The sequence below is a fragment of the Chiloscyllium punctatum genome, chromosome 20 (assembly GCF_047496795.1).
Source record: "Chiloscyllium punctatum isolate Juve2018m chromosome 20, sChiPun1.3, whole genome shotgun sequence".
Lineage (NCBI taxonomy): Eukaryota > Metazoa > Chordata > Chondrichthyes > Orectolobiformes > Hemiscylliidae > Chiloscyllium > Chiloscyllium punctatum.
This window is the reverse complement of record NC_092758.1, coordinates 41205543-41217592: the sequence shown is the minus strand read 5'-3', so window position 1 is coordinate 41217592 and position 12050 is coordinate 41205543. Positions and strand designations below refer to the sequence as shown.

Here is a 12050-nt window from a genome sequence, read left to right as displayed (position 1 = left end):
CAGAGGGTGGTACGTGTATGGAATGAGCTGCCAGAGGATGTGGTGGAGGCTGGTGCAGTTGCAACATTTAAGAGGCATTTGGATGGGTATATGAATAGGAAGGGTTTGGAGGGATATGGGCCGGGTGCTGGCAGGTGGGACTAGATTGGGTTGGGATATCTGGTCGGCATGGATGGGTTGGACCGAAGGGTCTGTTTCCATGCTGTACTTCTCTATGACTCTATGACTCTAAGAGGGCAATAGCTCTGCCAATTGGTGCTAGACTTTCTGATGCTCCTTGATAGTGACAGAAAGCTATCTGTCATGTCATCCAACTGAACATTTCAATTCAGTCTCATCAACATTTCTGTGAATACCTTTGCAAAAGTACTTATCTACAAATTTGTCCTCCAGCAAGCTGGCACACAAACCATTTGACTCATTCCCAGTTGCTCACCATGTGCTGATCCAGACTTTGGATGAGCATCCAGGGTATTTGTAGAGACAGCACCTGAGCTGGAGTCTCGAAGTGTCAGGTCATGTGATAGGACATCTTCATCAGTGATGTCCTGTTGCTCTTTTTCTCCTTCCTCGCACTAGTGTGCCTGTTCAGGAGGCAATTCTTGAGTACCCAGAAGCAGGATATCAGAAGGCAAGGTTGCTGTGAAGGAAGGGACTGGGTTGACAAGCAAGAGGTCATTAGTCATACCATCTTCGGCATGGCCATTATTGCCCGTTAGCAAAGTACTGTAAAGGCCATTGCAGCAGGACGCATGATGCTGAGGGATGACATCACCTCCATAGTGTTCAGGACATGAAGGCCTCTTATCTCCTGTCAGCTGTGCTCACTCCACTCTGTTATATGCCATCATGTCCTGTGAGGAAGAAGGTAGAGTATCAGTGGTTGTGAAGAGCTGTTATTCAGATGTTGTGCTGGCATAGTTGTACAGCTGAATATACAAGGGAACAGTCAGAGGTGATTGTCATGTTTCTGCAATAGTAAGTATGTGAGGGTGAAGTAGATGATCTGGATTTAGGATGTCAATCCTGACTCCCAGAGTGTGTTGCTGGAGGAATGATGGGGAGAGTGATGCATTCAGCAACATGAAAGGCTGGCAGTATGATGGGATAGGAGATGTCATGTGAAGAAGATTGACCTTGTCAACAAGTAGAGGTAGTGACATCTTCTGGCATTATATCATGTCCTTGGGTCCAAAATTCAGGAATGACTTTCCAACTCACGAGTTTTCACTCCTTTCTGAATCTGGTCCTTGTGAGTCTGCAGGAGTCCCACAAGGATCATGAAGCATCATCTCATGCTCACTTACTTCGATAACACCTCCTCTGTCATATCCCTCAGTCTGGATCCTTCAGTCTGCCCTGGTTTTCAATTTGCATATTGCAGAAAGCCTTTTGCACATCATCCATTTAGGTGGCAGCTTGCCTTTAAGAAAGAAGAGCCTGTTTGCATCTCATGTCTCCTAGTGTGTAGAGAGCCCAGGCATTAAGAAGAAGAGAGCACTGGAGGTACACTAACCAGCACTAAAATTATTTAAACATGGGAGATGAATTTTGTGTGCTGTAAGTCTAAACCTGAACTGGTATAGGTGCATCATAATTTGCAGCTTTCATGCCTACAAAATGGGTGCACGTAAATTTTGTGCTCCACTTTATGACCACTTTTTGCCCACTAAATGAACAACTTTACAGCAGCAATAAAATAGAGCCTAGTACAAGCAAATGAGCCTTTTCCTTAAATTTTCCTTTTGTACCAAGTTTAAAATCTCACAGCATGTTTCCTCTTGTTGGAGTGATTTGGTTGCTGCATGAAGTCTACGTTGGTGGGCGCAGAATTGTCCTGTTAAAATGGACATTGTTGGAGCCCACTCTAGCAAAGTGAGAAAAAAGTCAAATATAGCAGTGGCAAATGAGGTAAGCCTGGATCTCAGTTGAATTTCTGATTATATTTTAATCCTCTACTTTCATTGACTGGACAATTGACTCTTAGCCACTGCATTAATGGCTTTTTTGTTTTGCACGGTGTATATTTGCAGTTGGAGAAAATGTCCTAGAATTTCCAATCACCAAATGGACCCCCATGCAGATAAGGGTGGCAGCTGTTTGGCATGGCAATTGTATGACCTCAGTAACACAGATTGCCCTGTCTCTCAAGAACAGGATGTCTGTTCCATACCATTCCAGCTAGAAGCCAGTTTGTTCAAACTACTGCCTTGAAATAGTGTTATTGTCAGTTATCAGGATACTGTATCATTCAAGATGAATCACTGATCACCAGTGTGATAGTCAAAGAATGAAAGCACCTTCAAATCATGTAAGCACATGGTCTTCAGAGAGGGGCCATGGGATGACAGGCAACATGCCCCTGGGAGCCTGCAACCTGTCCAAAACCAATAAAAAAAACATTGCTATTGTGTGTATGGTATCCCCCTAACACTACAGATGTAAGTGTAAATTATCAACTGACACATGACTAATATTGTTATCTGGAAGGAGCTGGAGGCACAGAATTTCAAGGCAGCAGTAAATTATAGGACAAGCTTTACTTGTCCTAACAGTTGCCTGCCGGAGATGAACCTTCTCTTTTATCTTGCCACTCCTCCACCCTCTAGGCACAGGGACAATTCCGCGCAGGGTCACCATGATTCTGAGCATGAGCTCCCTGATTCAGTGATCATGGGATACAAGTAGTACCACTTGTTGCAGGTGTATCCAAAAATCACAAGGTTGCAAAAAAATTCATCTGAAAGAAACAAAAAGATCCCTTGAAATGTTGCTGAAAAAGCTGGTAGGTGAGTTGTCAAAGTATTGATCGTCTTCCTTTTAGGCGGTTCCTTGAGATTGAGAGTAAATTTGTTTGCATTCTTCTTCAGTGAGTTTTGAGAAGGTTGATAAATCCAATGTGTGATTGACTGACAGTGCGGGCCAGCTGGTTGTTGAAGAGTTGGATAGATGAAATATTTGAAGCTCTCTGTTCTCTCTGATGCTTCAGTTTCACTTCTGCATGTGTCCCAACAAAGTGTTCACAAATAAATTGGTCAGTAAGGATGTTCAGCCTCTTCAAGGATGCTTTGAGGACATCCCTAAAGTGTTCACCTGAAAGTCTCCTGCCATGACCAAGTTCAAAATAGAGTAATTGCTTCAGGAAGGTGCTTGGTGGCACAGGGATGATGTGTTCCAGCCAGAGGAACTGGTGTTACCTGATTAGAACCTTGATGCTAGGCGTGTTGATTTAAAAGAGGAAGCTGCTGTTGGACTACCTTTCATCTATTGTACTGGATGACCTTGTGAAGATGTCATTGTTTCTCCAGTGCTTTGAGGTGCAGTTGTACATTGTCCAAGTCTCTGAAACAGAGAGGAGCATGAGGACCATGGCTGCTGAGTTAACCATGATCTTAGACTCAGATTTGAGATCCTGGTCCTAAAATGCTCTTTTCTTCAGTCAGCTGAAAGCTAAGCTAGCACACTCCAGACTGCAATGAATTTCATCATCCAAGTCTGTCTTTGTTGAGAGGAGGCTCCCAGGATATGGAAAATGGTTGACCATTTCTGAGACCTCACCATTGACTTTAATCAAGGTGTGAGGGATTATGTTGTGGGTGCTAGTTGAAAAGGGATCTTTGTTTTATGGATATTCAATGAAAGGCCCATTTTCTCATAGGCTTTGCAAAAAGAGTTGACAGTGACTTGACCTCATAAATATCATTAGAACTAGAACTGAGTTTGAAGTGATTTTGATTTGGATTGAAGGTAGTGTAGGTTGAACATTTCCTGTCTGCTTTTAAAATGATGGTGGACAATTTATTGGAAGTGAGGTAGAGTATTGTTGCAAAGAAAAGGAAAAGAATTTTATAAAGATGTTGTTAATATAAACTATTGCAGGGCCCCAGTTTACATACATTTATCATTCCTGTCAGTTTTGGTTTGGAATGCTTGCTGCATATATTGAGGTCCCTTCAAAGTCAGGCCAGGCTATCCTCTTGCATAATTTCAGTACAAACTCTGCTTTATTGTTGCTTCCACTCTGGTCATGTTATACATACACAATAACACAGGCATGTATCCATATGCGTGGGCACACACATACGCACAACTGAACACAGTAGTCAGAATACGGGGCAGATCATTTAGGACTGAACTGAGGAAACATTTCTTCACTTTGAGGGTAATGAATCTGCTCCAAAGAGCTATGATGGCTCAGTTATGAAGAATATCCAAGGCAGAGATTGATAGATTTCTGTGTATTAAAAACATTAAGGGCATAGTACAGGAAAATGGTGTTGAAATAGAACATCAGCTATGACCTAATTCGATGGCAGAGCAGGTTTAAACGTTGAATGACCTACTCCCGATCTTATTTCTTATGTTGTGTTCTTATGTATGCTACATTTGAATACAATACACACATCTGTACTTACACACACCATCACACATACGCATACAAAGAGTTGCATGTGCTCTCAGTCTTTCAAGATATATGTTAAATTTAAAATATATTTACGGTGTGTAAAGGTATTAATTTCCATGTATTTCAGTCAATAGATCACCTGTATTAATTTTATATCAAAGCTGCAATTATTTTTATGAAATTTAAACACAAATAAATTTATTGAGTAAATATCTAAGATTCAACCATCTTCATGTGGTAATTTTCTATATCACCCTTTTTATGTCAACAAACTAGGAATGATTCCTATATTAATTCCATAAAAATTCAACACTTTTATGTTTTAAGCAAAATAAAACCTCACGTGCAAGAGTTAGTCGTAATTCAATTACCTGGTTAGTCTGCTCATTTTCCATCTTTTGAAGTTCAAGCACAGAAGCAGCGTTCTCCACTCCCAGTAATCTGCGCGCCATCTTTTGCTCATATGTTAATCGCTAGAATGAAGAGAAATATATGAAGAGTAATTCTTACTTTTAGAAACTCTAAAATCAAATATAACTCCCAAAATTAAGAACTGAGTTATCCAGTTAAAAAAAGGAATTTGCATTCCTGAAAACCTTTTGTATTAAGCAGTTATGTATCTTTTTCCAAAAACCACAAAGACAAAACAGGCAGTAAGTGCCTACAGAGAGTTGCACATCTTCAGAGTTCTCTACCACAGATGGCAGTGGAAGTTCAATGCCTGAGCATGTTCAAGACAGTGATCAATAAATTCTGGAGACTAATGACTAAGGAATAAGAAGATAGCATGGAAGAGTGGCATTGAGATGGGTGATGAGCTATAATCTAATTGAATGGTGAAGCAGGCTTGATGGACTGAATGGCCTACTTCTGTTCCTTTCTCAATTATACTTGTCACATGTATTTGGGAAGAGATGCAAAGAGTAAGAAACTCAGATGAAACAATTTAAAATTGTACAAACAGCAAACCTTAATTCATTCACAAAAAATTGCTTCAACAGAATTCCGTCAGAATGGCAAAGAAATTCATCCTTGCATTCTAATGAAGGGAAAGTTTTATGCAAAAATTACAGTGTGAAACAACTGCAGTAGTCATCTAGCTCATGTTGGTGCTACTTGCAGCATGAAAGATTAAATTTCTATATAATATTATATTAATAAGAATGCCTTTTTACCAAGTTCTGAAAAATTAGTAAAGCAGAGTTCTGCAGCAAATTGCCACCTCAGTTGTAACGTATGAAGGAAGGTAAATGTGGTGGGTTGGCTTTGTTATACAAGACAGAATACAAGAGGAAGAAATAATCTTGGATGACAAAATGTTGAATGCATATAAGTGGAAGTAAGAAATAACAAGGAGAAGATGACACTGGGAGAATAGGCTCCCTAACAGTAGCTTCCTGTAGGATAGAGAATAAATCAGGAGATAATGAGGGCATGCAAAAAAGACAGCACATTAATATGGGCCACTTTAACCTTAATGTAGATTGGAAAAATCAAATTGACAAAGACAGCTGTGAGGAAGAATTCATAGAGTGTATTTGAGGTAGTTTCCTAGAACAATATGCTGTGATCTATCAAGGGATCAGGCTATTTGGGATCTGGTAATGTGCAATGAGGCAGGTTTAGTAAATGATCTCAGAATAAAAGGTCTCTTAGGTAACAGTGACCATAATACTGTAGGATTTAGTGTTCAGTTTGACAGTGAGAAACTTGTTCAGAAGTATCTTTGCTAAACTTATGTCAGGGTAATTATATCAGGATCAGGGCAGAGTTGGCAGAATAGGCGGCAGGGTGGCACAGTGGTTAGCACCGCTGCCTCACAGCACCAGAGACCTGGGTTCAATTCCCGCCTCAGGCAACTATCTGTTTGGAATTTGCACATACTCCCCATGCCTGCGTGGGTTTCCTCCGGGTGCTCCGGTTTCCTCCCACAGTCCAAAAATGTGCAGGTTAGGTGAATTGGCCAAGCTAAATTGGCCATAGTGTTTGATGTAGGGGAATGGGTCTGGCTGGGTTGCTCTTTGGAGGGTTGGTGTGGACTTGTTGGGCCGAAGGGCCTGTTTCCACTCTGTAAGTAATCTAAAAAAAATAGATAGGGAAAGAAGCTTAGCAGAAAAGATATTGAAGAACAATGATAGGTGTTTAACAACATAATTAGTGAATTACAGCAAAGACAAATTACAGTGAGGAAGAAGGATTTTCCATTTGGGAACCCTGCAACCTTCTGGACTCAATATTGAGTTCAATCAGCTTAAGGCCTGAACACCTTCTCTTATCTCCTTATCCCAACTCCCACACACCAGGCTTTATCATCACATGGACAGCTACCACATACAAACCATTGTCAGCCACTAATGGTCTCTATTAGTAGCTACTCATTTTCCCAGGCTGGCCTTTACCCATATCTATGTCTGCCCACCCATTTTTCTCTCTCTGGGCTCCATCTCCACCTATCGTTTACTCCTTCCCTCCACCCCCAACCCCTTCTCAAGCATATATGCCAGCCTTTTCATCGCTACTATCTGTTCTGAAGAAGGGTCACTGGACGCAAAACAATAATAATGGGGAATCAGGAAATGGAAGAGGTGTTGAATAAATACTTTGTATTAGTCTTTATAGTAAAAGAAACTAATAGTGTACAGCAAATACTAAAATAGTCAGAGGGAAAAGGTGGGGGTGGGGTAAGGAAATTAGCACACCAGAAGAAAAGGTACTATGGACACTAATGGGGCTAAAGGCAATTAAATTCCTTAAGCCTGATGGGTTGTACCCAAGGATTTTAAAGGAGCATCTGCAGCTATAGTGGTGGCTTGGTAATAATCTTTCAGAAATCCTTTGGTTCTGTAAAGGTCCCAGATCATAACCAATTGCCAATGGCTCAGTTGTTTGATTAAAGGCAAAAAAACCCTGCAGATGCTGGAACCCAAGGCAGACAAGCAGGAGGCTGGAAGAACACAGCAAGCCAGACAGCATCAGGAAGTGCAGAAGTCACCGTTTCAGTTATAGTCCTCCTTCAGTTGGTTTGATGGCTGGTTTGTGATGCAGTGATGTCAACAGTGTAGGTTCAAATCTGGCATCAGGTAAGGTTACGATGAAGGTCCCACCTTCTCAGTCTTGCTCCTTGCCTGATGTATGGTGACATTCAGGTTAATTAGCTTCCTCAGCTTCATTCCTGATGAAGAACTTATGCTTGAAATGTCGATTCTCCTGCTCCTCGGATGCTGCCTGAATTGCTGTGCTGTTCCAGCGCCACATTCTCGACTCTGATCTCCAGCATTTGAGTCCTCACTTTCTCCTCAGGATAAATCAGGACCAGTTATCTCTCTATAAAGAGGGAGTGGCACTATGGTAAATTTACCTACGTTCTTTCCATCTAATCTATCATGCACTAAATGATTACTATTCAGACACTGCTGATAAATTCAGTTGCTTTGGATCATTTGTCAGGAAAGTTGTTTAATGTTGATAATCTAATCTAAGTAACTGCTTTGTCAAGTTATTGAACCTTCCAATGTCAGTGGAGAATTAACATCATGTATTAACATATATCAATTAACTTGTCATGATGATGTGGTTCTTTCCTACTTAAATTGTTCAGTAACTTCTTCTCATCAGTTGCCCAGATAGGATATTCAATCTGGTTAGGGTTAGATGTCTAAATCACCATGGCAGTTGTCTACTGTAACTTTAAGCATGCTTTTCCTATTAACAATTTCCAAGGTAATTTATAAATTTCTGGTGACTGATGAATTTTCGACAATCAGAAGTTTAGATTTGTCCTAAATATTAGAAGTGGATCAATAAATTCAATAGCATAGCAGTAACACAATTGGTAATCAGAACTGTCAATCTAGCAAATGAATTTAAAAAATTTCTTTCAGTTCATAAAATAAGCAGAAATAAATAAACATGTGCAATGAAATGATATTGTTTCTTGGACTTAATGAAGCAGTTACATGCATTGCCTTGAATTTCCATCATAATTTGAGGTGGAACATTAAGACTTGGGGAGCTGAGATTACTACTGTATGGATGTCTAAATTTGATGGGACAAAACAAAGTCGATATCTGCGACTAATTAACCATGTCTCAGAAACTGATGTTATATGATTGTTCTCAAAATGTTAGTTTCAAAGCCTTAGAATTAGCAAAATCAAAGGCTTGTTATATTACTGCAATATATATTTGCAACCAAAACATCCAGTAAAATATTTCAGAAATAATGCTGGGGATGCACTGGAAAAAAATCACTCACGAACAATAATCCTCAAATGTACGTGTGTAATCATATACCTGTTGCCCATCGTGTAGAAGCTCACTTTTAGAGCGTAGTTTTCTCTCCAAGTCTTGAATGACAGCATTTTTGGAGCCTTGTATTTGTTCATCACTAGTTGGTTTTGGTGACTTGATAACTTTCTTTCCAGAGTTGCTGGGATATCTATAGCTAATAAAAATTTCAAAAGCAGTGGCTAAACAAAAAAAAAGTTCTAATTTCTGTTATCAATAACACATTCAAACAGACAGTATATTGGGAAATTGTATTGAAACTATGGAAACATTACATTAGAATGAACATTTTGAACTGAAATTTACTTCTTAGTAAGACGTATCATTTTGGGGAAATTTCATACTTACACAGTTTCTGTGGTAGGCAGCTGCATTTCATTTTTTGAAACTGAAATACATTGGGAGGGGAGCACAGAGCTGAGAAAGGCTGCAGGTGACTGAGTGATAGCAGGAGAGAACATATGCTTTGAGGAAGTGCAAGAAGAAGTTTGAGGACTAAAGGAGGAACAAAAATTAAGAGATGATGGTGGACATGCTGGAGTTGACTCTCTATTAGAACCAAATGATGAAGATGCAGTAGAAATTGGAGAGTTTACTGTTGATAATACAGGTGTTTGCTGCCCATTTTGGCTCTGAGATTGCTGGAAGGAGATAGGTAACTGCTGAACATGATAGGGTTTTGTTTGCAAGGCAGAGGAATGCGGAACTAATGAACTTGTGGAGACCACAGATGATACAGACTGGAACTTTGGTTGGCGCTTAGTCTGTGATTGAATGAAATCACTTGGTCGCTCATAGTTGAATGTTGATTGACGCGATGATTGTGAAGATAAGTTGGTCACGCTCATAGCAGTTACTTGTCGGCTTCTTTCACACGGAGACTGAGATCAGGAGATAATGGTTGGACAGTAACTGGTAGTATGCCTGAGAAGGAAGATACGCTGCTTTTGCCTGTTGCCTTTTTGGTGCACTTGCAAATTAGGTGGAGACTGATGCTTGATATTCTGCTGTGCTGGCTAACTAGGTGGAAGAAGGAAAATAATTTTTAAAGAGAGAGATTTATTAGTATTATTTTGATTACAAAAAAAAAGTATTTTGACATGACATGTTATGCTTGATCTGGTTTTCAATAAATAAATACATTTTCCTATCTGTACTACAACAAACTTAAAACCAGTCCTCCAATCCTGGGACGTTACCAGCAGAGGGGTACATTGAACGGCTTGTTCCAAACAGTCAGGCTTAAAAGAGAATCTATTGGGTTTGGCAAGACCTTCCCTTTACCAGATGGCAAGTACATACCCAGTGGGATTGGTGTCCCACATTGGAAACTCTGCAGGAGGTCAGAATAATTTCCAAAATTTAAGAATTGCCACTACGAAACCTGAAAGCTGTTCTGCGCTTGGTGAATAGTTTCCAATGTTGCAGTATTGCTGAAAGAGGTTTATTTGATTTCATAAAGTCTAATGATATTCAGGAGGTTTTCTTTGATGATATAGTCCTAGAGGAGGCGTAAAGGGTGGTCCTGGCAAGACTGTGATATTTTTAAGAAATAAAGAGCATGTTCCTCAGCAAATTCTCAATAGTTCCTCAGAAGGCAGCATTCCACAGTGCCAGAGACAGAAGGTCTGTAAATTTCATCCTCCCACTCACAGCAAGCTTGGGGAAAATACCTTTCTGCTCTGTGCAATGCAAATGGCATAGTAACAAGGAAAATATTACCCATATCAGCAAAGATTTCTGCTGCACAGTATTACAGAACTGTTTTTCATTCAGAACAATACACTAAATTACTTCCCAGGGAGAAATACAAGGCTCCCTCTCCCCACCAGAGGTCTGAATCACAGCTTTGGGTTCTCCCTGAAATGCTCTATCAGAAATTACAGGCTCCAATTTCAGTGTGTTGCTATGCAGAATGATTGACGAGAGACGATATTGGTCTGGTCTTATTGTATTTCTGTCTAAATGCCACCCCTCCAATAGAAATTGGTGGAAAGACCAAGGGAATTCTAAAGACAGGTGCAGAATGGGAAGAAGGTCTTTTCAGGGTAAGTGTCCATGTTATCAAATAACCCCATACAAATGCAAAATAGATTAGACCTCTGTTGTTATCAACAAAAAGGTTTAACTTCAATCCAAAAACAATTCTGCTCCTGCGTAGCAGATATGTATTGGCTCCAACTTTAACTGTCCTCAACCCGCTGACTTCAGTCGAACTATGCAATAAAATTAACAGGAGTTATATACATCTATGGTTCCATTTTCTTCCTGCTGTGCCTTTAATTTAACTCTCAGATGACAAGGGATCTTGTTTTAAATACACAGATCTAGTCTGCTCATGCCATCAGGATGCAAACTGCAATTTTAACCTGGAGCCTGACTCCACCTGGCTAAACCTTCCAGGAGGCGACAGTGAGGACTGCAGATGCTGGAGATTAGAGAGTGTAAATGAAAGGCTTTTCCCTGAAATGTCGACTAAATCTTCCAGGAGCTGAATCCCAGACCAGAAAGGGCCAGCTGGTGAGTTTTAAACATATATTTCAGGTTTACTTCTGCCCCTGCCTCTCTGGGCCTCAGGAAGAACATTCCTTCCACAGTGTTCCCTCACCCTGAATCTGGTCTGATCCATTCCTTTTCATACCCTTCCAGACTCATCTCCCCTTTCCACACTTCCCTCATCTACATACTTACCATCCTCTCACTGTGACCAATGGCTTCCTTTTCCCATTAACTGCTGGGATTGTTCCCAAAGGTTTTGCTGTGCACATGTGGTGCCAAGGCCATGGGCCCAGTGCTGGAAAATGGGATTAGAATATTGAGGTGGTTGTTTTTGACTGATGCAGACATGATAAGCCGCAGGGTCTTATTCTGTGTTGGAAATATCTTTAACTCAATGTCTCAGGTTGATCATAAATTCTTACTTGCACCTGACAGTTGGGTAGTTAATATGGTCAGGTACCAGATTGCAATCTGTGCACTTTTATTTAAATTTGGCCCTGTCAAAATGATCACCACAAGTCTCCACATATACTACCTTCCCAGGTTCATCTGCTGGCACTGGGGGGGCACTCCTGAACTTTTCCCAATTCTTGTCAATGTAGAAGCCATTATATTTCCAATAAGCAGGTCATTTCTAAAATGTTGTTATATTTCTGAAATAAACTTGCAAATCACTGTATCTCTCCTCTTGACTACCGTTGCCTATTAGTAGAAATTTAAAGATAAATGTTAAGAGCTGAGGTTACATGATACCATTTTGAACATATGATTAAATGTTAATACATTTAAAAAATGGTGGAGAAAACTGTTAAGTTAAAGCTATTAATTCTTTTTGGGTTGCCAGCATTTTTATTAAGCA

At 40.1% G+C, this 12050-nt stretch overlaps 1 protein-coding gene across 6 annotated transcripts in view; it reads right to left on the bottom strand.

The window, feature by feature from the left end:
• Positions 1–12050, bottom strand: part of LOC140492070 (myotilin-like) — a 153424-nt gene that overhangs the window by 26547 nt on the left and 114827 nt on the right. For 4 of the 6 annotated variants that reach the window (XM_072590745.1, XM_072590747.1, XM_072590746.1 and 1 more), the window contains 2 exons: positions 8699–8849; positions 4777–4878 (listed from right to left, as the gene is read on the bottom strand). In XM_072590745.1, the coding sequence (XP_072446846.1) occupies positions 4777–4878; positions 8699–8849 (253 nt within the window). Of the gene's footprint in view, positions 1–4776; positions 4879–8698; positions 8850–9040; positions 9713–12050 lie in introns of all 6 variants that reach the window. The other 2 variants (XM_072590749.1, XM_072590751.1) reach the window with 2 other exon arrangements.